Here is a 25793-nt window from a genome sequence, read left to right as displayed (position 1 = left end):
TTCTTTGAATGAAAAAAACTTTCCAAAAGAGGATGTTTCAGTCTGCTGCGCTCTGTTAATTTTTATTGTCGAAATGTGGCTATTTCGGAACTTGTGTCAATCGTAGCGATAGAACTCGGTAACTCTTGAATTACCAAATTAGAAGAGTGATAAGAGGAAGACTTATCACGGGCAGAGCTCACTCGCTCATTCTGATTCTCAAGGTTGGGAGTCGTGTAAACAGCATCATTCTCAAACCGCCCTTGTTTTTATCCTCTTGTTCACAGTTGAACCCTTTTCTTTCCAAATGCATTTTATCTTTACGAAGATCATTAATAATCATGCTTGTTTTGGTATTTTCATGGATACATACCGAATTAAAAATACTGGCAGTTATTCCTTATTTAGGAAGATCATCATTTTCGGATTGATTTTTGACTGCTTCATTAGATGTTTCTATTTTCTTTAGGGTTGAAAAATAGACATTTTCTTATGAATATACTTGTTCGTTTATTATATAACAGAGGCGTGAAGATGATGAAGAAAGTTAAAGCAAATATTTTCTAATTTTTTGTCGATATTTTGCATCTTGGCGGTATTTTTTCGTATTGCATCGTTTTGAATGTTGCTGGTAAGAAACTGACTAATGTTTACAAGTTCTGGATTCTAAATAAGCTGGAAAGCGTCTCCAAGAGCCCAGGCGGTTTCGCCACCGTTGATCTTTTTGTAGACTTGGAGAGTTTGATCCTCGGGCAGACCCAGGCTTTCCAAAAGAGCGGTGATCAATGACAAGTCAGTGCAAAGCCACTCGTCTAGAAAACAATAAATAAAGGGTCTGGAAGTTATAGAGCTGTCATACCTTTGTCATGATTTGCACAGGCGTGCTCAGCCGCTTTCGAGTAATCACCCACTTTCAGCTTTCCTCCTTTGCTCTCATCGATCAGGCCGGCGTCAGCAGCTTTGTCGAAGTAGTATGAAAATGCATAGATGTCTTCGTTTAGGATTTCCTTTGGCTTATCAACCGCGAAGCTATTCACTGCTGCTCGTGCCATGCCGAGACATCCTTGGAAGCCGCCTTCGTCGCCGGAGATGGAATAAGTACTGCCAGCATTTGTGTACTCGATATGTTTGCCGCTTGGAAAACATGGTGATTGAGCCTAAAATGGATTCGGGGATTGTCATTTTCGATGATTTTTACCTGAGTGACTTGGGTTTTCTCTGGTGGAGGACCTCCAAAGAGCTTTTCTCGGGCGGAATTGAGACCGAGACCAAGGTATGAATGAGAGTAGATGTCGAATTCTTCTCCAAAGAGTGTTTTCTTGATAACATAACCTTCTGGAGCTGCCTCAACAGTAGACGCAGACTAAACTTATTGCAATCACTGAAAAATTAATTTAGCCGAACCTTAGGATGGAACGTGAGCTGCATGGATCCGCCACCAAGATCAATGGTAGGCTTAGTGTTTTGAATACCACTTCCACCAAGAGCTCCTAGGAGGAAATTGACGGTCATCCAGGCGAAGACACCTTCGTCTGATCCGGCCATGATTTCAACACCATTTGCGCCGACTGAAATATTTATTTGAATTCAGTCTTGATCAGACCTGTTAACCTTTGAAGGGAGAGTCTCGTAAGAGCTTAGTGACACCGTCGATGATCGCGTTGGCTTGAGCTTCTGGAAGAAGGCGGAGACCAGCAGTAGCTTTTAGATCAAGCGGAGTGTCGGCCCAATTTTCTTTTGGAATGTAGTTCTTTGCGTGTGTAAGGAGGTCATCGATGGATTTGACAGCGCCTTATTAATTATCATAAATTGTAAAATTGCCGATGAATACCATTAACATCAGCAGCGTAGGAAGAAAGGCCAGGTTTCACTTGCTCAAAAAGCTCGTAAAGCATTTCCAGTTTTCCGTTTTTCCTCGTGAATTGATAAACATGGATTCTTGATCCAGACGAGCCCGCATCAAAGACGATTGTGTAAAAGATATTTGGATCGGCAACATTTCCTCCATTAGAAGTTCCAGATGCACTTGAGGAGCTTGAAAATCCACCAGAGAGTCCGTAGACGACCAAAGCAATAGCTGCCAGGAGGGCGATGAGGCGATTTCTTAACGTAACACTTTTACTACTGTAGCTTCTTGGTTTTCTGTAGTGATATTCTCTCATGTTCTTAAAAAACCGGCAACGATTTAGAATAAATAATGGACTGATTACTCATCCGGGATAGCACTCAAACCTCGCTTTTGGATCATAAAAGACTCCGAAAGAGCAAAGGAGGCTGTTATTGTCTTGTTATTTTCAGCGAAATTTCACATAAAACGGTATCACATGGAACATTCGAGCAATCAAGTTTAAGACCTTCGGCAAATACCGTTATGGAACCATAATCATATTTTTATGCATCCCACCGGCACATAAATCCTTTCAATTCAAATTGCTTCGTAAACATGACTTTTTATAAAAGCAAAGTTCGCAGGTCTATATCCATCATAATCAGATAGAATATCTTAAAATGAAAAAGCTTTTTTCACTTGGACTTTTCGCCTCGGCCAAAGCCGGTCTCTTTGAAGACTGGACTCGAGAGCACTGGAAGTCTTACGAAACCCAGGCTGAAGAGGACTTCCGAAGAGGAATCTTCGAAAAGAACGTCGATAAAATCGAGCAGATCAACAAGGAGAAGCGAGGATGGACCGCTGGCTTGAACAAGTTCTCTGACTTGACCTGGGACGAGTTTCAACACTTCTATCTTATGCAAGCTGGCCAAGATTGCTCGGCTACTTCCTACAATTCTAAGGAACATCTTGCAAAGGTGAAACATCATTAGATTAATTCCGCATAATTATTTTCAGGGCGTTCAACAACCTATGCCAAAACACTGGGATTGGCGAGACAGAGACATGGTCTCTCCGGTCAAGGACCAGGGCCAGTGCGGCTCTTGCTGGACCTTCTCAACAACCGGCAACGTCGAAGCTGGTCAAGCCATTCACCTCGCCGAGTTCCACACTCTTTCTGAACAACAACTTGTCGATTGCGCTGGGGCCTTCAACAATCACGGATGCAACGGCGGTCTTCCTTCCCAAGCTTTTGAATACATTGCTGCTGCGCCTGGAATCATGACTGAGACGGACTACCCTTACACTGCTAAAGATGGAACTTGCGTTTTCGATCAGAAAAAAGCCGCTGTTCAGGTTTACGGAAGGTATCAAAGATGATAAAAACAGACCATTTCTTTATCGAAATAATCTAGTGTCAACATCACCCGAGGAGACGAGCTAGAAATGGCGGAAGCGATGGTCATGTACCAGCCGATCTCTATCGCCTTTGAAGTTGTGGACGATTTTATGCACTACAAGAGCGGCACCTACTCTTCTACCACCTGCAAAAATACACCCAAAGGTAAGTTTCGGTTTGCTTCCAAAATGAAATAGTATCAAGATGTTAACCATGCCGTCCTTGCTGTTGGATTCGGAACCGATGAAGCTGGAACTGACTTCTGGACCGTCAAAAACTCGTGGAGCAAGTCCTGGGGTAACGAGGGATACTTTAACATTCAACGAGGTGTCAACATGTGCGGCCTTTCTCAATGCACCTCTTTTGCTCTTATCAAACCAGACAACTAAACTGTCCCTGATATCTTTCTCTTTCATCTCCCTTTCAATAAAAAACTCTTGCTAAACATACCTTGGATAGACTCTGCCGGTGCCGTGTCCGATGCCAATACCGGACGTGTGAAGTAGCTTATTCGCCCAGTGGTCTTTCTCCTTCTCTGTAGGATTCATTTTGTCTAAATTAGAATGGTGTTTATTTCGAAAAGTCAAGACTCCTGTCGAATCTGCCATATTCGCAACTTTGCCGGCTTTCCCACCGCCGATTTCCCTCCGATTATATACAGCGAAAAATCACGTGTAGCAATTTTAAGCGGATTTTTCACGTTCTGAGGGATTAAAAGGGGTATCCTGGGGTATCCTGGGGTGAGCTGATCCGCTGATAATTCTGTTAACTGGGCTTTCAGACATGTGGTAATTGAGTGTTGGCAATAAACATTTTTTTAAGAGAGAAAGTGAATAGTCTTTCTACAAATATTCTCCCGTGTTTAAATGGAAATCAACTTGAACTAACATTTTGGGATGCGGTTTCAACCTGTTTTACTTCTATGATTAGAATACTATATTCAATTTTCTCAATTTTCCTGAATAATTACGCGGCGCGTTACATTACTTTATACTTGGCTTTTTAAACAGAGCCAGTTGTCAGATGTTTCGTTGAAAGTCCATGTTCTCAAAATTATGCAAATCTGCCCTGTGAAGGGTCTTTTATTTCACCCTGAAAATTAAAAACCCCAACCGGGGTCGAAAGCACGGAAGCGCTTCTGGCCGCATAATTTCAAAAATCCGACCGCTATTCAAGTTGGCCACAAATTCGCCTGAAATTTCGCGAAATTCAAATTGCCGGCGCTGGTCTTCGCGCATTTCATTCTCGCTGGGGCAGTTTCTCTTGGTGATAAAGACTTACATATTGGCTTCCCGGAAAAGTGCTTTTGGTACATATGGATTGAATATTTTGGTGTGTTGGTTAAGGTGCTCCGAAAAGGGCTTACGGCCAGATCAGCGGGCCAGGTCAACCTGCCGGTTCCAACCCCCGTTATTTTCTTTACACTCGGTTAATTACCCCCTCCCCTCGTAAAACGACCCTAATCCACTTTCTTTGCTAGCAATACCGTCTATTACATTTCTGCGCGGCGTAAAATCGGTAACAATCAACGACGACAATCTTTAACAACCCGAAAAGGAGGCCGAATTCTCTCTGAAGAAATAACTCTTACCAGTAGCGCGGGATGAGCTCCAAGGACTTTGCTTCGATTTTGATCGGATAAAATTTATTAAAAAATAGAAATTGATTTGGTGGTCAGCCCAGATGAATATCGCAGTGACCAGACGTCGGTAGCCTTGGGCAAGTTCGAAACCAACAACGCCGCCGCTTATGGTACCGTTCTCAGCACCAAGCGCTTACCTACACAATCTAACAAGCAGCATAATTGCCACACAATAACACGAGCTTTTTCTGCGAAGTCAAGCGCCCAGAAAGTCAAATTTTATTGCTAACGTTAATTTCTCAACTGGGTTGTTGATCAATAGTATTTGATTCAATACACACGTTTGCAAAATCTTGATTGTAATTTTATATTTCATATAAATTCTCGCCAATCATTTAAATAAATAATTGTTATTGAACTATTTCAAACAATTGAGTTTCTTATTGAAAGATTTCGCTCTCTTTTACTTGTTATGAGTTCGTTGACAGTTGAATGAGTCGAATATCATTCATTCAATTTTATATTATATATAAAGCAAGCAGAAGTTTGCAAAATTGATTGAAAATTAACTCATGTCGGACATGAGAAGTTGAATTGTCTTTAGCATCGGTTGTCCGGTTGTGGTCAATTTCATGAATTCTGTGGGGCTTTGCCTGCGGGCCACGCCGTGCTAGAGCGTCTTTACGGCTACCGACAAACCCGTAAAGGTGCAAACTCAAGTCCGTATTATTTTTATTTTCTCCAAGAGACTTAATTCAATCGTAGAAGAGCTTGAGAATTTGACGAAAAATTGTCTGATGAGAGGAAGGCGGATTGTTCGCCAGGCGCAGTATAGATGCATCAGGTAGCCAAATTCAATTAATCTTTATCTTAATTCTTCGGAAACAATATTCTTGGCCCTATTAAAAAGAGCCATAAAAATGAATATAAGATGAAAACAACATACTTTTAGCTACCATCACAGAATGCACAAGTACTAATCGTGCTTATTAAATTATTAGCTTTGAACTAAAATAGACCAGTGCTGGGATCTGACTTCTTGCGCTTAAAATTTAAACGGCAGGATTATAAAAGGCAGAAAGTATGATCGATTATTCTGAGAGCTGGAATGACTTTGATAATAATGTTACGACAATAAAGTATAATTTTGACGAATCGTGTTTACGAAAAGTTAATAGATCAATTAAAAATTTTCAGTGGACGATGTCAATGTGCCCTATTTCTTCTTGTTCTCATCGCCCCGATTGCATTTTTGCAGTATACAGGATACTTTGACTCTGACGATGAAGATTCGAATTCGCGAGGAGCAAGATCATCCTCAGCTGGCTCGGGCCTAAGGCCGAATACCAAGGTCGACATGGCGAATATAACCAGAATGGAAGATTTCAACACAGATCTTCTAATCTACAACAGGTTACTTTAGATGGATAAGGATAAAGAACTCAAATCAATATTAGAGTGCCCAAATGTGGCTCGATATGGATGACAAGGCTGTTATACATTCTCGGAGCAGGTGACAGAAATGAATATCACGTGGAAAGTCCGTACGAGCCAGGAGAGAAGCCATTCTTGACGGGCGACGAAGAAAAGAAGGTTATCGACCACCTGAAAGATATTTCAAAGCCCGGGTGAGTGTTTATACATAAACAACTATCAATTAGATATGAAAATATCCAAAACTAACGAAGATTCTAGTGTTTACATTCGTCATCAATATTTCATCGATTTCGCCGAGCATCAGCAGAAACGACCACTTTACATCAATGTTATTCGCGATCCTGTCGAAAAATTCAGAAGCTTTTACTACTTTATTCGAAACGGAAATCTCGAAGGCGATGGTGGAGACGTCCCCATGTCAGAAAGCAAGCGGCTTATGAATATCAACGATTGCGTCTCGCGGAGGGTAAGGAGGCATTAACCTTTTGAAACCGTTAGTCTTCGTTGATTGCGCAAATACGTCTGCACGTAATTTGCGCCATCAGCCAATAAAAACTATAACCTTGAAAGCAATTATGACACTTCCTTATTGCTCATAAATTTAATGATACCGATACGGAAAGGAAGTATTTCTAAATGTCAGAAATGCACTCAAATTCAAAGACATGGTACATACTCAAACGATGAAAGTTTCCATGAAAAGCGTAGTATAATGAGTATAATTTTTAGGAGAAGGAATGTACGGAGCCAAAATGGCAAATGGTACCCTACTTCTGCGGTCAAGATCCCCGCTGCCGCCAGCGTAATTCCTGGGCCGTCACCAAAGCCAAAGAAAACATCGAGAAATACTATGCTGCCGTTGGATTAACGGAAGAATTACCTGCTTCTCTTGCTCTCTTTGAGACTTTAATGCCTAGATTCTTCAATGGCGCTATTGGTAACGCAAGAATAAAAAACTCTCCATCAGATATTCGTTTTAGATGTGAAAAAAGAAGGCGAGGAGAAAATCAAAAACGACACTTACACACTCAACAAGGCTTCATTAACACCTGAAACTGTCGATTTCTTCAAGACCAAGACATCGATCGCACTAGAATATGACCTCTACAACTTCGTCAAGGCTCGCTTCGAAACACAAAAGTCAAAATACAACATCAGTTGACCTCGTCTTTAGAAAATCTCTGCTGTTCAGTTATTTCTGCCACCAATCTACACGAAAACCACTGTGCCTAGTATAATTTAAATTATATAAATACTTGAATGGAAAATACAAAAATGCAAAACGACAACTCAAGAACGAAAGATATCAAAATATAGATATCTAACGATGAAGTTTTACTTGTTATAACTGAATGTTGTTTAATCGAGGGAATTTTTCAATAATTGGATGTGACAGTAAATGACAAAATGCGCCGTGTTCGTAGAATTATCGGCGATTGAATGGCCAGCTTCGTCTAAAATGGAAGTAAATTGGCGGAAAACAATCTATAACTACCCAGTAGTTGGTGGTGGCACGGTTGGTGGCGCGTAAGAGTGAGGTTGGGGCGGTGTTCGAGAAGGCGGTGGATAATTAGGAACACGTCGTGGATCATTGTAGCTGCGAACGGGCGGCGGAGCAGTGTACACTGGTGGATGACCTCCTCGCCCACGATGGGGAGGAGAATCATCGTCCAGGACAATAACGTCATCGTTTCGAGGACGAGTAGGAGGTGGCCCGTAGCTTCTGGCTGGCATACCAGGTCGTTTGCGAGCAGCTTCATCTCGTTCACGACGCATGCGCTCTCGAGTCTCTTCCCAGGAGTTCGCTCCTGAATCTCCACCTCTTTGATGTTGCCTGTAAAATAATAACTTATACTTTCAGCAAATAAATATTACCGCTGCTCCTCTTGACGCATCCCTCGTCGCAACTCTTGACGTGGCGGTGGTCCGGCGACATGCTGGCCAGAACCACCCAAACTCGAGCGCTGATTTTGAAGGCGTTCTCGAGCAGCAGCTGCGGCTGCCTTTTCTTGAGCCCACTTTCGCTGCTCCTCTTCAAGTCGCTTCTTTTCTTCAAGAATTTTTACGCGCTCACGGTTTCGCATTTCCTCCCTAAAATAAATACTGAGAAACGAAGCAATCCCCTGATTTACAGTTCGCGTCGCTTTCGCTCCTCCGCTTGTCGCTCTTGCTCGATCTGACGACGTCGTTCCTCAGCAAGTCGCTCTTGTTCGTATTTCGCCTCCTCTTCTACCTGTCTTCGCTTCTCTTCTTCCACTTCTCTTTGAATGCGCTCATTCTCTCGGCGCATCTCTTCAATTTGGCGTCGTTCCTCCTCAAGCGCCCGTTCTTCTTCTTCCATTTGACGAACATGATATTCGTCCTGGTCTCGCTGTCGTCGAAGCTCTTCGCTTTGCCTGGCGAGCTCTTCTCGCTCCCGACGGATCTTGTCGAGTTCACTTTCGCCAGCAGAGTAGTAGCTCGACTGGCCGCCTAGTCTTTCATTCGCGTATTTAGACGCATAAACGTCCTAAAGTTAAGTTTGAAAATAAAACAAACTGATGCCCTTTCTTACGTCTTCGATCCAGCCACCATCATTCCGCCATCCGTCGTCCCGAGTTGATCTTGGTGCACTTCGAGAAGGCATCGTTGGGTTGACTGGATCGTTGTAGATCGTCTTCGAGATCGGCTCAACGGGAGAGACGTAGGCTTGAGGACGAGATCGTTGCTTTTTGATCTCGCGAAGTTGGCCAGTTCGGGCTCGGATTTTCGCGATTTCATTTTCAACTTTTCGCAGCTCCGCTAAATATTTCGAATAAGCTTGCTTTAAAAACGAAATAAAACAAACCTTCAGTCTCCCTAACTTCATCGGAGATTTTCTTGCATTCCTTGCGCTGGACCTCCGCCGACTTTCGAACGGATTCAAGAACATCCCGTTCTTTTTTCAAATCATCCTCAAGCACTCGAGCTTGTTTCTTCGAACGCTCGGCATTTTTCTCGTGCATCGACTGTTTCTTTCGATACGTAGAAATCTCGCTTTCTGCGCTTGAAAGCGCTCTGAATAAAAAAATTCTAGTTTCCTCTTTTCATTGGACTACAAACCTAGCCGCTTCCTCTAATGATCTCTTTTCTCGAGCAAAGTCCTTCTCCAAGTCGTAGAAGCGCTTTTTGGCTTCATTGATCATCTGCTTAGTGCGGTCGTCAACAGCCGCTTTCACAAGTTTTTTCATCTCCGCCTTGGAAGGGAAGTTGATAACTTGCTTGATGACAACTTTATTCTTCGATTCAAGAATCTTCCGGTTGTTGAATCGCTTCATGATCGCCGTAGCATTCTCGGCTAGCAATATTTTAAAAACCAATAGACATTCTTTTCTTTACCTGATGCGACTTTGACACAGGCGACTTCCTCAATAAAAGTTCCCAAATCAACTTTGTGTCGCTGAAACTCGACCACATCTCCGACATTTCCAAACTTCTCAAGCTCACCGCGGATCGCTTGATTTCTGATATCCTTCAGGCCTATGAAGAAGAGCTTCGCAGAGTTCTCTTCAACCAGATCATCAGTAAACCCGATTTCGATCGCATCGGCGTCGTCTTGGTCGTTCTCGTCGCTGTCGAGCTCGTCAACGTCGAACTCAGTCGTGACTTCAAACTCGTCTCCGGTCAAGTTTGGGACGGCTGCAACTGAAGCTCGATCCGGATCGGTCTTAACGTCAATCGTTGGAGTAGCAGGAACTGATTTTGGAGGAGCTTTTGCTCTGGCAGGAGTGGCTGGAGATGCCTTGGCTGCTGGTGCTTTTTCTTTGTCGCAGGAGCAGTTTTCTGAGCAACAGCTTCGGGAGCAGGCTTTTTGGCTAAAAATTTTTTTATTTTGATCGAAACCTCAAAAATAGTACCGAAGGTTTCAGGTTTATTGAAATCAATCTCGTCAATATCGTGACCATCATTTTCCAAGTCCTCGGTCAGTTTCTTAACACCGATGTAAGAATTCATCGAAAATATATTTCAAAGGGTTAGTTGAAGCTCCAAATGATAGAAAAAAATATGGTAACTGAAAAAACTACCTTATTTAATTCTACGATAGGGGCATTTTGTTTCTTTTGTGTCAGCTTGGGCTTATTGGTTTCAATTGCCTCGATTAATGAAGTAAGTGGCATGTTATCCGTTTCTTCTAGAGCAGCAGTGTCATCGGTAGTTGGTTCAGTAGGGTCGTATTTCTCGGTCGTATTGGTTAATGTACAAGGGGGGTTTTCAGAGCTTGAACTTGTCGGGAGGCTTTCAACTTGCGTTGGGTTACTTCCACCAGAAGGGCAGTCGTTCTTATCTTTAGGATCATTGTCTTTATTGCTACCGCAAGTGATCTTACCATCATTGGCTTCGATTGCGTCTTTCATCAAATACTCCTTCCACGCAAGGTCTTTCTCTTCTTCCGTTTCCAAAGACGCGAGTTTTCGCTCAATCTCTAGCGTTTCTGAAGCGACTTTCTCTGTCGTGGAAGCCGGTTCTTCGGTTTGCTCGGCGATTGAAGTGTTTTGCTCTTGAGCCAGTTTGTCTAGAGAATCTTGCATTAGAAAATCTTTCCAAATTTGGTCTTTCTCTTCATCTGTTTCTACCGCATCCATGAGTTTTTCAACTTCTTCTTCGGTCAGCTTTTTCTTTCGAACAATAGGAGTTTTCTCAGCGCATAAAGAAGTGGTAGAAGGTTCAGGATTTCCATTAGGAATTTTCGGCTGTTCAAGTCTGTCAGACAGGCTTTCAGGAGAAGAAGAAGGCTGGTCAGCAGCGACAGATTCCGAAGGAGCATATGAAGATTCTGATGATTTTCTTTTCGATGATATTCGATGCTTCTTCGATTCACTATCCTTCTGGTCAGCAGGCGAAGATTCTGATACCACAGTTTGAGTTTCAGAACAATCTCCCAGCTTATTATCAATTTGCATCGATTCTTCTACTGGAGAATCCTGTGGGTTTCGAGAGATATCTTCCTCAGGACCCAACTCAATGTCATCTTCAGTAACAGCTTCCAGCGATGGCATTGACTGACTCTCTTCATTTTGTGAAGACAGAGAGGACTTCTTGCTCGCATCATCGATACTAGTATTAACAGAATCTCTAGAAGACGACGAAGACTTGGTTATTTTAACGAGAGAGTTGACGCTAGAGATGATTGCATCTTGAATGATTCTTGGTTGAATGATCTTTTTCTCTGAAACGATCTTCTTCTTCGTAGCTAGATCATCGTCGATCTTCTCTAGATCGGCTGACGGAAGAGCATTTGAAGCAGAGGAGTTGTCGGACACTTCTGAAGGATCTTCTTTGTCGTCCTCTCTCGCACAAGGCGGATATTTCACTGAAAGGTCTGGCTTGAAGGGCTTTTTCTGGACCTGTGGCAAGAGTTCTTTGATTTCAGCAAGAACTTTTAATCTCTCTTTTTCTTCTTTCGCTTTCTTTTTGGCGAGAAGTTCCTCATCTTGACGCTTCTTTTCTATCTCTTTCAATCGTTTTTCTTCCTCCATCTTTCGGCGTTTTTCCACTTCTTTTTGCTGCCGTTCTTGCTTCTCTATTTCGAGCCTTTTTTCTTCTTCCTTTCGTATCTTCTCCTGCTCTTCTTTTTCAGCTCGAATTTTCTCTTTTTCGAGCCTTTCTTCCTTAACTGATTTGCCACGTCGCTTCCCCTTTGGTTTCTTTTTCGGAGTCTCGCTTTTGGCACTGTTTTCTACAGCTTTATCAGTAGTTTTAGAACTTGATTCAGACTCTTCAGAATGAGGATTCACTAGGTATTCTTTCCAAAAATCATCCGGCTCGGAATCTTTATCTTCGCTTTTTTTATTTGAAGAATCTGTCGTAGAAACATCAGGTTGATGCTTTTTAGAAATTTCACGATCGGGCAAGTCAATTTTAGAATCTTCCTCAATTTCATCGATTTTCCGAAGCTCCTTCTTTTTCTTCTTCGGTGGGTCATTTTCAGCTTCCGAAGGAGCATTCGAAGATTCGGACGATTTTCTTTTCGATGATATTCGATGCTTCTTTGATTCGCGCTCCTTTTCTTTCTTCACCTTCTTTTCAGCTTTTAGCTTCTTCTTCATATCGGGTGTGAATGAAGGTTTGACTTTTTTCTTCTTTGGAGTTAGTGATGTTGATGGTTTGGGCTTTTTCGGTTTTGGAGATTCTTCTGCGCGTTTCGGTTTTGCTGGTTTGGGAGCAGGAGTGTCATAGAAAGGAAGACGCTCGTTGATTCCGAGGATTGAATCGAGATCCGCCATGTCAATCATCGGACTCGGCGACTTTTTCTTGCGCTTTTTCTTCTTTTTCTGATTCCCTGAATTTCTGCTAGAGAAGGGAAAAGGACCGTTAGAACATACCCAGTATCTCCTGTCTGAGATCTGAAGATGAAGTTCCCTCATTTGACATTATTCGACTTCTTTCTTACTCCAAGTTGTATTGACGCTCCAAATTGCTTATCCAGGATTCCAAATCTTTTCTTACTTTATCACAAAATGCCCTTTTTGATAATCAAGCCCTTTTTTTTTATAAAAAATAGTTTGGAGGCCTGACCTTGAGGTTCTATTCTAGCTCTATTTCAAATTCACTTCAAGTTCAGATCTCACGATTTCGATTTCACTTTTCAAATTGCAAAAGTTGATAAACAACTCAATTTTTTCAATAAGCTCTAAATAAAAATATCCTCAGCCCCTTTCACTTTCGCTCACAGCAAAAGTTGCAGAAAATAAAAAAATCTTGCATACTTGAACCAAAACAGCTTTTGAAAAATTCGCTTCGAATTCAACATTTCGTTTCGTCAGTTCTGACTTCAGCTCGCGGACTTTGAGCTTTGCGATTGTTTTCATCTAAAAATCGAGGAATTTGAACGAAAAATAATTCTTTCAAAAATTAGTTTTATAATAAAAATACAGTTATGGTCTCAGAAATAGAGTTCTCTAAACTAAACTTCGCTAAAATTAGCTAAAATAGGAGAAAACCGTCGTTTCCCGCAGAGCCTCCGAATCGGCCAATCAATGGACCGCGAGAACGCGCTCCTGGGGAAAAACTCGTCGATTTATCTAGAGACGTTTATCGCCGAGAAATTGCAGTAAATGTACACTTGAGAATTGGGAAATGATGTCGAGTAAGTTTCCAAGCGCAAACATTTCCAGAAGATAGGGATTTGAACACTTCGATTCAATCAATCACCCAATTTGGGTTAATTTGTATTTTAATCATTTCCGGTCATAATTTTAAATTTTTACTTTTTGAATAAAATAAAAATCCCAGTAAGACAAAGCACAGCCCAGGAGCAGCTGGACCTGAACTCCTCGATCGACGAAATCTTCGTCTGCATCAACTCCCGACGCTTCAAAGAAGCGTACACCATCACAAAGTCCCTGCCAAAAACGAAGGGATTACCGAGTTATGTCAGAAACATTTTTGAAGAGATCATTAGGGCTGAAGAAGCGTATCTTACTGATTTCGATAGATGCTTACAGGTGTTATTTTACATAAAAAGTTGACTTTTTCTACAATAGTTTTTCAGAAAAAATCGAGTTTCACAATCTTCACGAGAAAAGCTGACCTGACGGAGCAATACAAGTCGATCAAAGAGAAAATTCCCGAGCGTCCGGATTTCCAACCTCTTCTCGATTTTATCAACTGCAAAATCCGGCTATTGCATCTTTACGTGCAGCTTTATCAAAACTCTGCTGGAAAACCAAACATTGCTCCAGACTTTCGCGAGTTTTTCAATCTTTTCGAAACGAACAGAGAAGATTATTTCAAAAACTATTTGGCGAACAAAGAAGATCAAGAAGAACTCTTTTGTAATGTCAAATTAGAGCTGCAAACCCTGGAGTATATTTTACAATCGGCCCGTGACATTTGGGAACTGCATATAATCTCGGCGCAGATAACATTAAAACGAGCTCAGATGAGTCTGAAGAAGTGGAATCAAAAGCTCAATCCAACGGCTTCCGCGAGGAAAATCTCATTCTTCGATAATAAGGTCAGATCATTTGCCTGTGTTCGGCAACCTCAGGTTGCCAACCTGTATACTATACAGTGTATAGAAAACTGACTCAGGTCCTGAGTCTCAGGATCATGAGAGAGCTTTCAAAAAAACTAAATGGCTTATTTTGAAAGATTCTTCAGGGACTTGACTCAGTTTTCTACAAAGATTGCCGACCCGAGGTTTAACCGAGGCCGAAAAAGTAACTTCAAATTATAGAATCTGGTACCAAACAGCTATGAGTGGCTGGTTGAGCTCCACGGCCATCTCCTCGCCAAATTCTGCCTCTTTTTCTACGACGTCTTCATCACCACTCCGAAAATCGGAAACTTAGAACCTGCAGAAGGCTTTAGAAAACTCTGCTCTCAAACGAGATTCGACTTTTACGGCCGTGTTCAAGAGTTTTTCAAGACAGTTGAAAACTCTTCCGCCTTGTACTTGATTCGTGATCATCGACCGAGCAAATCGGAGAATTATTCATCAACGAGCAAATACGTCTTCATGCCTTTTATCGAGGAAGTCACGAACAACGATGCGAAGGGAGATCGAATCGGCGTTGTTAGCTGGTACAGTCGAGAAGCGAACAAGCGAGATTACAGCGTCGAAATGGAGAATTTGAAGAAATCATTCGAAGCTTACCAGAAAAGGAAGGAAGAAAAGGCGGCGAAGGGGAAGAATTACGAAAACTGGGAAGAAAGGGTCCTGAAGTGGAACATTCGTGGAAGCACCAGCAATAAAACGTACTTTCTTGGTCAAGTCGAGGTAGATTAAAAAACGGATTCACACAGTGAAACTTCTCTAGCACTCGTTTTACATCATCATTTCTTTTCAAATGGAGCAAGAGAATGACGAGCGAATTTTTGCGATCTTCAACGACTTCCGAAAGAATATCCGCCTCCATCATGTTTTCCAAAAACTCGTTCGCGAGTAATTCTATTTCGCGTTTTTCATTATATTCCGCGCCATTCCTTTTCTGCTTCTTGTAAATTTATCTAATTAATGATGGTATTAATTTTGGTTCATTTTCAGAACTGAGATGAACAGATTGACCAGATTATCTACTCGACTTAGCTCGTCTAAAAAGACGTCATCGACAAACGCCCTTATTTGGAATGGGGTGGTCCTGCATGACGGCGAAGGTGTGCATCTCCCTTTTAAAATTTTGACATTGAAATAAGAGCATTTTTAGAAGCGTCTGAATCGACAGACATCGTCGTGCGAAAACACCGCCCATCACCCCACTTTGCCATCGCGTATGGTCGCAAAGGACCACAAATTACAAAATCCAGCGAGGAGTTTTTGAAACAGACAGATTTCCCGACCGCTGTTTATGCCATTGTGCCATCTCGTGATGCGGCGATTAAGTTTGTTGCTCACTATGCGCCTGATAAGGAAGAAATTACACACTCGAATAATTTAAGAAAAGAGGCATTTAATCAAAAAGAGAATCTCCACTTAGATTAGTTGATACGCCGGTAGAAGCTTCATTTTTTATAGATCACTATAGTTGAACTTTGTTCACTTGTTGTTTCTGTTTCATTTAGTTTATCGTATTCAGAATATGATATTCTTATTTATGTCAGTAAAATGCAGTTTTTATAACAATAAATCGGCAGAGGTCGCTCTCAATCCGATATTAACCGAAACATCGGGAAAACCAGTATTAATACTTATAAAATCCCTCAATAAGACTTGAAAGTCCCTGGCGAAAACCTACTCAAAGAAAAGCGACTTCGGAAAAAGTAACCGGTGATTTGTCATCGCATGGTATGGATGTACTGAAAACGAAGAGAGCCAACAAAATCAAAAACAAAATCAGAAATCTTGACAAGTGAAAATCTCCATCGATGTGATTTTTCTTCAGAATGGAGAAGCATCCTGAGGAGGATGAGGAGTTTGACAAGCTCGATCATATTCTAGAACAGTCTGGTTGTTTGAAGGAGCTTGAGGAGAGTAAAGAGTGCCAGGTAAATCTAAATTGAAAAGTTGTATCTATCTGACGATTCCTTCTGACTTTAGTACACTCACAATGACTGGCGAAAATGTCGTGAAACAACTCAAAAGCTAAAAGACTGCATGATGAAACAACAGCTTGAGCGAATGAATCGAGCTCATGCTGCTCGATCTCAGAAATAATTTCTTTACTTTTATTCAATTTCAAAGACCAATATCGTTTTCATTGTAGAATGGTTCAGTTCTTTCGAAATCGGACATTTTACAAATGGTTGGGTTTGGCAGGAGCTTCTGTTGGAACAGTTTATGGGTACTTGACGAGAAAATAGAATGGAAATCTTATTGAAACTTTCAGTTATTATGAAATCAACACATTCGGTGACGACTTCCGCCACAAATTTGCTCTTCGCAGCGAGAAACATCGACTTTCCCCATTGACGCGGCTGAAATACGAAGTATACGATATTATAGCGCGAACAGGGATCGTTATTGGCGACTCAAGAGAGAGAATTCTAGCGACGATGAATTCAGACGACGTTGATGAAAGAAACAAGATCTTATTGAGGCTGAAGAAGGAGATCGACGACTTGGAAGAGTAAGCATATGATTTTGATGAGTGATCAATCTTCGAATTCTCTAGGACGATATCTTCGAGTGAGAAGAAATATCTTCTGAGCAGAATAAGGAAATCAAAGCTGGCGCATGGTCTTGCTCGCCTGAAGGACTACAATTCTGAATTTCTCAACGGTAGAAGGCTTTATTTTCTAGTGGTTTTACCACGGTTTTAGATCTATACGAGTTCACAGAGGAAGAAAGATCAGAACGAATATCCGATATCCTTATCAAAATCTTCGAAACGTTGCCCAGCTTGGATCGTATTCGAGATGAAGATCTTTTTACGCCCTGTGTCAAATATTTTCAAGAGCAGGCGCTGCAGGAGCTGATGGATATTCGAAACTGGGAGAATGGTAACTTCTCGTTCTCTGTCCGTTATGCCTTCTTCATTTATATTTTCAGATGATGCGAATTCAATGGAGCACGATATTCTTCTCCCTCCTTCTGTAGAGGTCTCTGAAAACGTTGCAGATGTGATGCTCCTCAAAGCTCTGCGTCGCCACGCTGACATTAGGGAAAACATGTCCCATGTCGCCGTAGAAGACATCCTAAAACTCCTCATTCGCTTGATGGAACCCAAATTTGACAGCGTAGAACTTTCTAGAGAAGCAACACTCATTGCCATGCGAACAATCGCCAATTTAGCTCTTGACGATCGCTACGTTCCAACAATGATCGACCTTGGCTTCCACAAAATGCTCAGAAAAGTAGTCGACAAGAAAATTGAAGCAGCAGAATCAGTCGATGACTATTCTTGTGCAATTCAGTCGAGACTTCACGCAGTCCGAGCACTTTCTAATCTGGACAGAGATGATGAATTTCAACGCCCTCTTGAAGACGGAGTCTTTCTCATTGATCCTGTCTACAGACCAGATAAAGATATTGAAAAAGACGTTGTATTTGTCCACGGGCTTGGTGGTTCTATCGGAGGAACATGGACAACAATGCAGGAGAATCAAAATCAGGAAGGCGCTCCAGATGTTCCATGTAACTGGCTCTGCGAGTGGTCCGTCCGTGATCTTCAGCGAAACCCGAAAAAGTGCAGAATTCTCGGAATCGAGTATGAAACAGCAATTTTGTTTTCGCAACATCAATGTCCATACGATCTGGAAACGAGGAGTCTTCAAGAACGGGCAAAAACCATCGGCGAAAAGTTAATAAAGGCAGGAGTTGGTGAACGACCTGTTGTCTTTGTCTGCTACTCTCTTGGCGGCCTGGTTGTCAAGCAAATCCTCAAAACTTTCCCTCAGATGCAGGACAACACCAAAGGCGTAATTTTTCTTTCAACGCCTCATCTCGGCTCCCCTGTTGCAGAAGTCGCATCAAATGAAGACATGTACTCCTACTTAGCAAAAGTAGTAAAGACCGTTGTTTCTCCCGAAGTGCTTCTTTTGGGGGGTACAGGATCAGATCTGGTCGGCCTCAACACTTTTTTCAAACACATGACTGAGGAAAAGAAAATCAAGGTTTTATCCTGGACGGAAGAGCTTCCAAGCAATTGGGGTCTGAAAATTCATATTGTTCCGCCGGAGAGGGGAGATCCAGGATTTGGCGAAGTTAGATCGTCAAAAAAGATCATGATGGCATGGTTGCTCCTATTGATGAAGGAATGGTTTGATAAAATCCCCATTTTTATATTTTTTGTTGAGTCGAGGCGAATTTTTATCAAACTATCAAAGTGGATCCACTGTATAGCCACAGCCTCAATTTTATACGCGATTGTCTACAAGACAAACCAAACTGATGCCACTGAAACTATCCAAAAACTTCCTGCTGTCTGATTCAATTGATATGACTGTACATGTAATTTGACTGTTCGATTGACTAATAAGCGCAAAACTTGTTCTGCTGCTGAGTGCCTTCAAAATAAAATAATTCTTATTCATAACTCTTGTTGAAAATTGTTTTGCAAGAATGGTAGTTGAAGGCGCGAAAAGGCCTAATGAGGATAATCTATGTGAAATCGAAGCGAAGAAGGAGAAAGTCGAGGAAGTTGAACAACCCGTACTACGAGAAGAGCCTATGAAAGTAGAAAATTCGGGAGAAGTCGAAAAGGAAGTTGCAGAAAATGTAGAAGTTGAGAAAAAGCTTCCATTGCTTGGTCACGGCCAAGATAAAGGTCTCTTTACTTCGGAAATATTCAAAGTCGAGCTTGGTCCGATTCCGAGAATGATCGGTTACGGCGATTTGAAAAAGTTCATCTCGAAGAATATCACGATGAAGCCACACAAGATCAAATATGTAAAGCAGCACAGGACGGTCTTTATCTGCTTTCAAAACAACGAGGAGCGGGATCTCGCTAGATCGCAGCTTGATGGGCTTACTCTCAAGAAGGAAACCTTGGGTAAGATTATTGGTAGAGAAATTATAAACAACCCCTTAGTCGCCAAAATCGCAGCAGCTGCTCAAGATAAAATGACAAGAAAGTCTCGCCAAGATACGAAAAATGAGGAACCAAAGAAACCCGATTTGCGAACGACGAAAGAAAAGCTTCTGGACGTTACTTCACCGTGGAGACAAATTCCTTACGAGAAACAAGTCACTGATAAATATGACAAATCAAAGTCCAATTGTGCGAAAATTTCAAATTTACTAAAACATGCGACGGAATTCAAGGGCTGTCCAGTTTTGTGGCCAGTGCAGAATATGGACCCCGAGACTAAACTTTCTTTTCCGTGAGTTATCGAAAAAATACTGATATAAAGTGATTAACTAGGATGGAAGAGTGTATCAAAGCCGATGCCATAAATGGATACAGAAACAAGTGCGAGTTCTCGTATGGTCTTAATGAGGAGAAAGAAAAAATGGTTGGGTTTCGCGTTGGGAGATATACAGACCAAAATCTTACAGTAGAATGCGCACGAGATGTTTGCATCGTCCGGGACTCGATGAAGGAAGCACTAGAATTATGCGAGCAACACATTAAAAAGTCAAAATTTAATCATTATTGCCCAGCTACTTATGAAGTAAGCCCTATTTTATATGATATTTCTATATTTTCCTTAGGGTCATTGGCAAACATTAATGATGCGAGCTTCCGGAAGCGACCAAGATCAAATTGAAGATGGAAGACTCAAAACAGATGGAAAATCTTCTCTTGTTTTGACATTTACTTTTATTCGAAATGAAGTTAGTGAAGAAGATCTTGAAGTCGCAAGGTAAAATAATGTCTCTTTATATTCCTTTCTTCAGATAATATTCAGATCAGAGGTGAAAGAAATCGGTGAAAAATGCGAAAATGTTTCTGGCGTCGTATTTTATTGGAAAAATACGCGAGGAAAGGAAGGCGAACGAACATTAGTATATGGATCGGATCTGATTCTAGCGCAAGTGATGGGCAAAAAGTTTGAGGTCTCCCCAGACTCCTTCTTCCAAACTCACTATCATCAATGTGCGAAATTGTATAACGAACTCGGCACGCTTGGTAATAAATACTGCCAGAAAGAAAAGATAAGGGTTTAAATGTCCAATTGATTTTATATAGGATGAATTACCATAAGAATTTTTCGACAAAAAAAATTTTTTTTGAGAAAGTGCAATATTCTTAAAGCACATAAAAAAGCACAGCCAGAATCACCAAATTCTAGGGCAAGATGACGTCATTATGACGTCATCCAGCTCATTTGAAAATTTTATCTTTGGAACGCTTTTTAGAGCCAAAAACGCTTTTGAATCCTTATTTTCTCAGCGGATTCGGATTCTTCGTAAAAAATTACGTGGGGACCCGGGCTCAAACCATCATTACCAACCGGTTCTAGTGTCCGGTAATTTTCGAAACCGGTCGGTTAGAAAAATAAACCTCGGGTCCCCACGTAATTTTTTCTGCCAAACAACATCCTATAAGCAGAAAAATATATTTCCGACGATAACTGCCTCAAAAAGCGTTCCAAAGTTTCATGAATTTGGACCATTTTCGGACATTTATTAATCATAAATGACGTCATAATGACGTCATTGAGCCCTAGAAAATTGGGGATCGACTTATTTTGACATGGGCTTTCAGAATATGCCACTATCTCAAAAAATTTTTTTTCCGCCGAAAAATTCTTATGGTAATTCATTTCTATTAGAAAGCTTTTGTAACCCTTGAATACGGAAAAGTGCTTTTGGATATCTGCTGCGGAACGGGAAGTATCGGAATTGCGCTTTCTGATTATTTCGACAAAGTCTTCGGCGTGGACATAGTCGAGGAAGCGATAAAAGATGCGGAGAAAAATGTAAAGCTGTACTCTTTGGAAGACAAGTGTTTCTTTTTCGCTGGAAATGCCCAGGACAAGGTTGCAGAACTCTGTTCAATAGCTAATCAGGTAACTCTTAGTCCTTAATTCAAATTATCAAATAATCTTTACAGAAAGAGTTAGAAACAGTAGCTATCGTGGACCCACCACGAGCAGGACTCCCAAAAAAGGTCATTTCCGTTTTGCGTGGCAATTCGTCAATCAAATCGGTAAGAGCACTCCTCCTTCCTCTTTTTCATATGAGATGTAGCTTATCTTTGTTTCCTGCGACTCTTCGAACAAAATGGCTCAGGGAAATATTGTCGATCTTTGCAAACCTCAATCAAAGAGTTTGCGAGGGGATCCATTTAGAGTGGCTCTAGCGAAGCCTGTTGATTTGTTTCCACAGGTACCAACCGTTTCATCAAGCCCATATTTGTAAAAATCAAAGACACCTCATCACGAACTGATTTTCCTGCTCCTCCGGGGCGGTGCACTACAAAGATGGAAGGAAGAAACGAAGCCACGGGACTATCAAAAGGTTGAGGAAGAGAAGAATGAAAAGACACAGAACAAAACCGAAGATAAAGCGACAAAGCCTGCCTATATTCCTGATGCATCGGAACTTACTGTCACCAGCAGTTTATAATAAATAATAGTGAATCCTTATTGAAATTGAATGGTTTCAGATGCCTTGTGAAAAATGCGAGAAAAAGTGGGGTAAGATCATCACTCCAGAAGTATGGAAGGCAGGCGCGAAAAGCTCCCACGCCACGTCGAAGCTAAATGAAAATAAGTACCTGACAAAGGTGAGTAAAAACAATAATTCAGCACTTTTTCTTACTGTTCTAGGGTACGAACCGATTTGACCCGATGAAAAAAGAAAAGATGAAAAACTGCCGAATCTGCAAAAAGACTCTTCACCAAAAAGGAGCGCATTTCTGCTCAACTTGTGCATTTCAAAAAGGTAAATATTTAGGCTTACCGGACTAAATTTCGACCCATATTTCTATCATAGTTGGGTGGTCATATGACACAGTTTTAGAAAGCCTAGCTTCTGGGCTTTCATTTGAGCACAAATTCAAGGGGTCTGGGTCATGCCCGCAAGGCAATTCATGGGACCTGAAGTCCCAAAATAGGTACCAGAATCCTTCAAACTATTTTTTCGATGCCCGTCCGGGCTCGAGAGTAGTCAAGAGTCATATATTTAGAAAGCTCAGGCTCTGAGCTTTCAGTAGAGCTCAAAAAATCTTAGCGCCAAGCCGTTTTTGGCCACCTGGAGGCGCTAGAAGTTGGCGGTAAAAATCAGGAAATGCCGGAAAACTCGGTTTTTGAGTTCTAAACTCGATAATTATATGTATAAAACCTATTTAAGGATAGAGCCTTGAATATTGAACTTTCGTAGCGCCGAATCCCTGTTACGAATTTATACATTTTCAAAGAAACCCTACCTAAAATCCAGCGTAGATTACGAAAAAACCCTTATTTTTAGTACTTTCTATGGTGTTTGTACCTAAAAATCGACTTCAAAATAAAACAGACCGTCGTTCTCTGAAAATTTCCATTAAAAAGGTAAATCTGGATTGATGATATGAAAGATTGAAGCCTTATCTCCAATCTAGCGGTGGATTTTGTAAAAATATTGAAGATTACGGCTTCTAGGAACTGGTTTTTGATTGTACTTCGAAATGGAGAGTGGCGCGCGCTGCCAATCAGAGCGAGGGGAGAATCTCAGTAAGATTTCGTCCAACCTGTCGACAAAATTTCTCGTGTAAAATAGGATGAGCGATGGCTGAGTGAGATTTTCCCCTCGCTCTCATTGGCTGCGCGCGCAACTCTCCTTTTCGAAGTACAATCAAAACCAGTTCCTAGAAGCCGTAATTTTTAATATTTTTACAAAATCCACCGCTAGATTGGAGATAAGGCTTCAATCTTTCATATCATCAATCCAGATTTACCTTTTAATGGAAATTTTCAGAGAACGACGGTCTGTTTTATTTTGAAGTCGATTTTTAGGTACAAACACCTTAGAAAGTACTAAAAATAAGGGTTTTTTCGAAATCTACGCTGGATTTTAGGTAGGGTTTCTTTGAAAATGTATAAATTCGTAACAGGGATTCGGCGCTACGAAAGTTCAATATTCAAGGCTATAACTTAAGGGATCACCCCCGATTTTTCAAAACCTTGGCACGGGTCATTATCCCCAATTATTATATTCCTCGTGTTCTGAGGATCATTTTGATATATGATAGCACCCCTTTACATAAATATACCCCCAAAATTTTGGCGCCCAAAGTTCGGGAAAATGCATGTAAATTGTACTTTGCGTGAAAATTGCAATTTTTTCGATTTTTCACTGTCATCGAAATAGAACAAATAAGGGGTCTATTGAAAGCTTAGAATGTGTAGATTACGAAAATAATAACCGCACTAGAATTTTCTGCCAATTGTTGGCGCTAGAGAGCATTTAAACACCCAAAAAACGGCAAAAATGGTTTCAAAAAGTTTTAAAACTAGAATTTTTTTATTTACTTATCCGATAATGCTGATTCTACCAGAATATTGAGTTTAGGGTCTGAACTTTCTAGCAAAACAAAAAGATTCTTAATCAAAAAGGCCACAAAAAAAGTAGATACACTTTGAAAATGGTCTAAAATGGCCATTTTCGCAAATCTTAATCACTTTGATGGCCTCTAATGCATAAGCAAATTTTGAGCTAGGAAGCTGATTCTACCAAAATATGCTCATTAAAAAACGAGCTTTTTAATGAGCTACTAATCAGCCTCACACGTAAGACCAGAAAAAAGTAGATAAGGGTCAAAGTTCGGGAAATCGGGGGGGGGATCCCTTAAACAATAATTAAAACATTAAAAAATTGAACCGCGGTCAAACCGGGTGGTTCAACTCTAGAAACCTTCAAAAACATGGAAATATGGCCCACGACGAACCATCCGGTTGACCACCCGGTTTGACCTCGGTTCAACTGTTTAATGCGTTAATTATTGATTATATATGTTTTATACATATAATTGTCGAGTTTAGAACTCAAAAACCGAGTTTTCCGGCATTTCCGGATTTTCACCGCCAACTTCTAGCGCCTCCACGTGGCCACAAACCGCTTGGCGCTAAGATTTCTTGAGCTCTACTGAAAGCTCAGAGCCTGAGCTTTCTAAATATATGACTCTTGACTACTCTCGAGCCCGACGGGCATCGAAAAAATAGTTTGAAGGATTCTGGTACCTATTTTGGGACTTCAGGTCCCATGAATTGCCTTGCGGGCATGACCCAGACCCCTTGAATTTGTGCCCAAATGAAAGCCAAGAAGCTAGGCTTTCTAAAACTGTGTCATATGACCACCCAACTATGCTAGAAATATGGGTCGAAATTTAGTCCGGTAAGCCTATAAATATTCTAAGACTCTCGAGATCGAATTTTCTTTGTTAGGAATCTGCATGATGTGCGGCAAGCGAATCACCTCCGTAAAAGACTCCAGAATGTCCCTAGTTTGAACTGAAACAAATTTCTCTGCCAATACAGATTTCTTTGACTCTTGAAATTCGGTGATAACGTTTGTCGAATGTGAGAAAAGAAAATCTAAAATCATTTTGGGTCCAAGCTTTTTCTATAGAAACACTTGGTTCTTCCGAAAATGATTTCTGAAAGCTTTTCTCTTTATCACTTCATTTTGGAGGCGATCGAAAGTGGCGAGTTTGTAAAACTTTCCGTTACACAAGCTTTCCGACCCGCTTTGTATACTCGGAAAACTTTAAAAACTCATCCACTTCTATATCTTGATTTACTCTCTCAGTGTCGAATGTATGTGATGAAGTTCTAAAGTTCCCGAACATACATACATTAGATCGTTTGTATACTCAGAAAACTTTAAAAGTTCAATCACTTGGGTTAATCAATAACTTCTCTCTTGTCGAATAGAAATGTGAGATTATTAAAGTCTCTCCTCAGTTCAAACTTCTTTTCACTCTCAGTTTGGACCTGCGAAAGGCTTTAAATTTTCTCAAGATTAGATTTTCTCTTTGTTGATTTTTACGAATTTCACCCCAGTCAACGTATCAAAGTGATCATGATCAATTTCGATTTCTTGGACGCGAATGACTGGAAGGAAATGCTCGTAGACTGGATTGACGATTTTTCGGAGCCTGAAGCCGTTCTCATCCCTTTCTCCGGATAAGGCACGACTAGCGGCCCAGCTGAATCATCATGATTTTTCAAGGTCGGGTGTAGCTTTTTACATTGGGAATCAAGAAGTGCAATGTCCTGAAAATGGAATCGTACTTCTAGTAATTCCTTTCGTAAATAGCTGATAGATTATCTCTTAGTCTTTCCGGACGTTTCAAATGGCCGGGGCGTCAATTCTTTTGAAATAAGAATTTGCAGCCCAGAGCCGTTCACAATTAAACTGATAACCTCTGAAGGTCGACGATATCTCGTAATGCGCGAAAAATTGGGTAACGATAAGTTCAGAAATCAAGGAAGAACTCATTTTCACCCAACTTATCTCGAATTTCGATTGTGGTTTTCAAGGGATAGTCAATGCGGTGAGTAGACATTCTAAAGTTTATTTCTGAAGAAACTTTAGAATTGTTCGCTCACTGCATCAATTTTTCCCCTAGATTGCAATTCTCGAAGGTCTCTCGAAGATCGATGTCGTTTTTCGCGTGAGCTATGTGAGTTGATCAAAGAAAGTTTCTAAAACTCCGGAAACTTCCTATTGCTCAACTTGAATAACAAACGCGATAAATTTTTGTAAATTTTAAAAAAGCTTTTAGTTAAAGTCGCTTGAAGGA

At 41.0% G+C, this 25793-nt stretch overlaps 10 protein-coding genes across 12 annotated transcripts; 7 read left to right on the top strand and 3 right to left on the bottom strand.

Moving 5' to 3' along the window:
* Window positions 1-642: 642 nt before the first annotated feature.
* LOC145704249 (ectonucleoside triphosphate diphosphohydrolase 5-like) lies at window positions 643-4647 on the bottom strand. The gene is made up of 8 exons (XM_081781695.1): window positions 4488-4647; window positions 3657-3759; window positions 1811-2082; window positions 1591-1770; window positions 1384-1547; window positions 1178-1342; window positions 839-1136; window positions 643-791 (listed from the first exon to the last, which is right to left on the bottom strand). The coding sequence occupies exons 1-8, from the start codon at window positions 4519-4521 to the stop codon at window positions 646-648; spliced, it is 1362 nt and encodes a 453-aa protein (XP_081637821.1). The 5' UTR covers window positions 4522-4647; the 3' UTR covers window positions 643-645.
* On the top strand, window positions 2450-3653 carry LOC145704252 (uncharacterized). The gene is made up of 4 exons (XM_081781700.1): window positions 2450-2784; window positions 2825-3174; window positions 3223-3371; window positions 3411-3653. Exons 1-4 carry the CDS (start codon window positions 2488-2490, stop codon window positions 3593-3595), a joined length of 981 nt encoding a protein of 326 aa, XP_081637826.1. The 5' UTR covers window positions 2450-2487; the 3' UTR covers window positions 3596-3653.
* An 845-nt stretch (window positions 4648-5492) lies between the features above and the next one.
* LOC145702514 (uronyl 2-sulfotransferase-like) lies at window positions 5493-7460 on the top strand. Its single transcript, XM_081779747.1, has 6 exons — window positions 5493-5632; window positions 5986-6201; window positions 6246-6416; window positions 6484-6691; window positions 6955-7162; window positions 7206-7460. Exons 1-6 carry the CDS (start codon window positions 5586-5588, stop codon window positions 7385-7387), a joined length of 1032 nt encoding a protein of 343 aa, XP_081635873.1. The 5' UTR covers window positions 5493-5585; the 3' UTR covers window positions 7388-7460.
* A 98-nt stretch (window positions 7461-7558) lies between these two features.
* Window positions 7559-9871, bottom strand: LOC145704247 (uncharacterized). Its single transcript, XM_081781694.1, has 8 exons — window positions 9583-9871; window positions 9307-9541; window positions 9053-9261; window positions 8780-9006; window positions 8358-8734; window positions 8101-8316; window positions 7721-8059; window positions 7559-7679 (listed from the first exon to the last, which is right to left on the bottom strand). Exons 2-8 carry the CDS (start codon window positions 9519-9521, stop codon window positions 7652-7654), a joined length of 1611 nt encoding a protein of 536 aa, XP_081637820.1. The 5' UTR covers window positions 9522-9541; window positions 9583-9871; the 3' UTR covers window positions 7559-7651.
* Window positions 9868-12895, bottom strand: LOC145704246 (uncharacterized). Of its 3 annotated transcripts, XM_081781692.1 has the most exons (6): window positions 12760-12895; window positions 12567-12661; window positions 10571-12523; window positions 10269-10528; window positions 10101-10173; window positions 9868-10058 (listed from the first exon to the last, which is right to left on the bottom strand). In XM_081781692.1, the coding sequence occupies exons 2-6, from the start codon at window positions 12613-12615 to the stop codon at window positions 9868-9870; spliced, it is 2526 nt and encodes an 841-aa protein (XP_081637818.1). In that variant the 5' UTR covers window positions 12616-12661; window positions 12760-12895. The 3 variants fall into 3 exon arrangements, with proteins under 3 accessions (XP_081637818.1, XP_081637817.1, XP_081637819.1); XM_081781691.1 differs by having other exon boundaries at window positions 10269-12523; XM_081781693.1 differs by lacking the exons at window positions 9868-10058; window positions 10101-10173 and having other exon boundaries at window positions 10355-10523.
* Window positions 12896-13457: 562 nt separating this feature from the next.
* Window positions 13458-15174, top strand: LOC145703222 (uncharacterized). Its single transcript, XM_081780551.1, has 4 exons — window positions 13458-13688; window positions 13736-14200; window positions 14423-14965; window positions 15006-15174. The coding sequence occupies exons 2-4, from the start codon at window positions 14126-14128 to the stop codon at window positions 15132-15134; spliced, it is 747 nt and encodes a 248-aa protein (XP_081636677.1). The 5' UTR covers window positions 13458-13688; window positions 13736-14125; the 3' UTR covers window positions 15135-15174.
* A 684-nt stretch (window positions 15175-15858) lies between these two features.
* LOC145703677 (uncharacterized) lies at window positions 15859-16358 on the top strand. The gene is made up of 2 exons (XM_081781061.1): window positions 15859-16170; window positions 16223-16358. The coding sequence occupies exons 1-2, from the start codon at window positions 16069-16071 to the stop codon at window positions 16337-16339; spliced, it is 219 nt and encodes a 72-aa protein (XP_081637187.1). The 5' UTR covers window positions 15859-16068; the 3' UTR covers window positions 16340-16358.
* On the top strand, window positions 16335-18653 carry LOC145703676 (protein SERAC1-like). The gene is made up of 5 exons (XM_081781060.1): window positions 16335-16466; window positions 16512-16751; window positions 16797-16903; window positions 16945-17124; window positions 17174-18653. Exons 1-5 carry the CDS (start codon window positions 16390-16392, stop codon window positions 18550-18552), a joined length of 1983 nt encoding a protein of 660 aa, XP_081637186.1. The 5' UTR covers window positions 16335-16389; the 3' UTR covers window positions 18553-18653.
* A 35-nt stretch (window positions 18654-18688) lies between these two features.
* On the top strand, window positions 18689-21637 carry LOC145706146 (tRNA (uracil-5-)-methyltransferase homolog A-like). Its single transcript, XM_081783670.1, has 9 exons — window positions 18689-19115; window positions 19155-19446; window positions 19488-19737; window positions 19778-19929; window positions 19975-20221; window positions 20866-21078; window positions 21123-21218; window positions 21260-21397; window positions 21440-21637. Exons 1-9 carry the CDS (start codon window positions 18794-18796, stop codon window positions 21635-21637), a joined length of 1908 nt encoding a protein of 635 aa, XP_081639796.1. The 5' UTR covers window positions 18689-18793.
* A 9-nt stretch (window positions 21638-21646) lies between these two features.
* On the top strand, window positions 21647-24956 carry LOC145706148 (cysteine-rich PDZ-binding protein-like). Its single transcript, XM_081783673.1, has 3 exons — window positions 21647-21797; window positions 21841-21955; window positions 24433-24956. Exons 1-3 carry the CDS (start codon window positions 21678-21680, stop codon window positions 24495-24497), a joined length of 300 nt encoding a protein of 99 aa, XP_081639799.1. The 5' UTR covers window positions 21647-21677; the 3' UTR covers window positions 24498-24956.
* Window positions 24957-25793: the final 837 nt, after the last annotated feature.

The sequence above is a fragment of the Oikopleura dioica genome, chromosome PAR (genome assembly GCF_907165135.1).
Source record: "Oikopleura dioica chromosome PAR, OKI2018_I68_1.0, whole genome shotgun sequence".
NCBI lineage: Eukaryota > Metazoa > Chordata > Appendicularia > Copelata > Oikopleuridae > Oikopleura > Oikopleura dioica.
Note: the sequence above shows the minus strand (reverse complement) of the source record. Positions and strands in the feature narration are given on the sequence as shown.

What these genes read in the sequence shown, in the direction of transcription:
- LOC145704247 (XM_081781694.1), bottom strand. Translation starts at nt 9,521, where the DNA reads ATGAAGCGATTCAACAACCGGAAGATTCTTGAATCGAAGAATAAAGTT. An exon ending in TGAAGTTAGGGAGACTGAAG is followed by an intron (nt 9,007 to 9,052) that starts GTTTGTTTTATT and finishes CGAAATATTTAG; the next exon opens with CGGAGCTGCGAAAAGTTGAA. An exon ending in GAGCGAAAGCGACGCGAACT is followed by an intron (nt 8,317 to 8,357) that starts GTAAATCAGGGG and finishes TATTTATTTTAG; the next exon opens with GGAGGAAATGCGAAACCGTG.
- LOC145706148 (XM_081783673.1), top strand. Translation starts at nt 21,678, where the DNA reads ATGCCTTGTGAAAAATGCGAGAAAAAGTGGGGTAAGATCATCACTCCA. An exon ending in AAAATAAGTACCTGACAAAG is followed by an intron (nt 21,798 to 21,840) that starts GTGAGTAAAAAC and finishes TTACTGTTCTAG; the next exon opens with GGTACGAACCGATTTGACCC. An exon ending in AACTTGTGCATTTCAAAAAG is followed by an intron (nt 21,956 to 24,432) that starts GTAAATATTTAG and finishes TTTCTTTGTTAG; the next exon opens with GAATCTGCATGATGTGCGGC.
- LOC145703222 (XM_081780551.1), top strand. Translation starts at nt 14,126, where the DNA reads ATGAGTCTGAAGAAGTGGAATCAAAAGCTCAATCCAACGGCTTCCGCG. An exon ending in TCTCATTCTTCGATAATAAG is followed by an intron (nt 14,201 to 14,422) that starts GTCAGATCATTT and finishes TTCAAATTATAG; the next exon opens with AATCTGGTACCAAACAGCTA. An exon ending in ACTTTCTTGGTCAAGTCGAG is followed by an intron (nt 14,966 to 15,005) that starts GTAGATTAAAAA and finishes AAACTTCTCTAG; the next exon opens with CACTCGTTTTACATCATCAT.
- LOC145704246 (XM_081781691.1), bottom strand. Translation starts at nt 12,615, where the DNA reads ATGTCAAATGAGGGAACTTCATCTTCAGATCTCAGACAGGAGATACTG. An exon ending in TCTCAGACAGGAGATACTGG is followed by an intron (nt 12,524 to 12,566) that starts GTATGTTCTAAC and finishes GCAGAAATTCAG; the next exon opens with GGAATCAGAAAAAGAAGAAA. An exon ending in CTATCGTAGAATTAAATAAG is followed by an intron (nt 10,174 to 10,268) that starts GTAGTTTTTTCA and finishes ATCGGTGTTAAG; the next exon opens with AAACTGACCGAGGACTTGGA.
- LOC145703677 (XM_081781061.1), top strand. Translation starts at nt 16,069, where the DNA reads ATGGAGAAGCATCCTGAGGAGGATGAGGAGTTTGACAAGCTCGATCAT. An exon ending in AGGAGAGTAAAGAGTGCCAG is followed by an intron (nt 16,171 to 16,222) that starts GTAAATCTAAAT and finishes TTCTGACTTTAG; the next exon opens with TACACTCACAATGACTGGCG.
- LOC145706146 (XM_081783670.1), top strand. Translation starts at nt 18,794, where the DNA reads ATGAAAGTAGAAAATTCGGGAGAAGTCGAAAAGGAAGTTGCAGAAAAT. An exon ending in TCTCAAGAAGGAAACCTTGG is followed by an intron (nt 19,116 to 19,154) that starts GTAAGATTATTG and finishes ACAACCCCTTAG; the next exon opens with TCGCCAAAATCGCAGCAGCT. An exon ending in GCAATTCGTCAATCAAATCG is followed by an intron (nt 21,219 to 21,259) that starts GTAAGAGCACTC and finishes TATGAGATGTAG; the next exon opens with CTTATCTTTGTTTCCTGCGA.
- LOC145704249 (XM_081781695.1), bottom strand. Translation starts at nt 4,521, where the DNA reads ATGTACCAAAAGCACTTTTCCGGGAAGCCAATAT. An exon ending in ACCGGCAGAGTCTATCCAAG is followed by an intron (nt 2,083 to 3,656) that starts GTATGTTTAGCA and finishes TGTTACGTTAAG; the next exon opens with AAATCGCCTCATCGCCCTCC. An exon ending in AGAAAACCCAAGTCACTCAG is followed by an intron (nt 1,137 to 1,177) that starts GTAAAAATCATC and finishes AATCCATTTTAG; the next exon opens with GCTCAATCACCATGTTTTCC.
- LOC145702514 (XM_081779747.1), top strand. Translation starts at nt 5,586, where the DNA reads ATGAGAGGAAGGCGGATTGTTCGCCAGGCGCAGTATAGATGCATCAG. An exon ending in ACGATTGCGTCTCGCGGAGG is followed by an intron (nt 6,692 to 6,954) that starts GTAAGGAGGCAT and finishes TATAATTTTTAG; the next exon opens with GAGAAGGAATGTACGGAGCC. An exon ending in ATTCTTCAATGGCGCTATTG is followed by an intron (nt 7,163 to 7,205) that starts GTAACGCAAGAA and finishes TATTCGTTTTAG; the next exon opens with ATGTGAAAAAAGAAGGCGAG.
- LOC145704252 (XM_081781700.1), top strand. Translation starts at nt 2,488, where the DNA reads ATGAAAAAGCTTTTTTCACTTGGACTTTTCGCCTCGGCCAAAGCCGGT. An exon ending in GCTGTTCAGGTTTACGGAAG is followed by an intron (nt 3,175 to 3,222) that starts GTATCAAAGATG and finishes GAAATAATCTAG; the next exon opens with TGTCAACATCACCCGAGGAG. An exon ending in CTGCAAAAATACACCCAAAG is followed by an intron (nt 3,372 to 3,410) that starts GTAAGTTTCGGT and finishes AATAGTATCAAG; the next exon opens with ATGTTAACCATGCCGTCCTT.
- LOC145703676 (XM_081781060.1), top strand. Translation starts at nt 16,390, where the DNA reads ATGGTTCAGTTCTTTCGAAATCGGACATTTTACAAATGGTTGGGTTTG. An exon ending in GAGATCGACGACTTGGAAGA is followed by an intron (nt 16,752 to 16,796) that starts GTAAGCATATGA and finishes CGAATTCTCTAG; the next exon opens with GACGATATCTTCGAGTGAGA. An exon ending in TATTCGAAACTGGGAGAATG is followed by an intron (nt 17,125 to 17,173) that starts GTAACTTCTCGT and finishes TTATATTTTCAG; the next exon opens with ATGATGCGAATTCAATGGAG.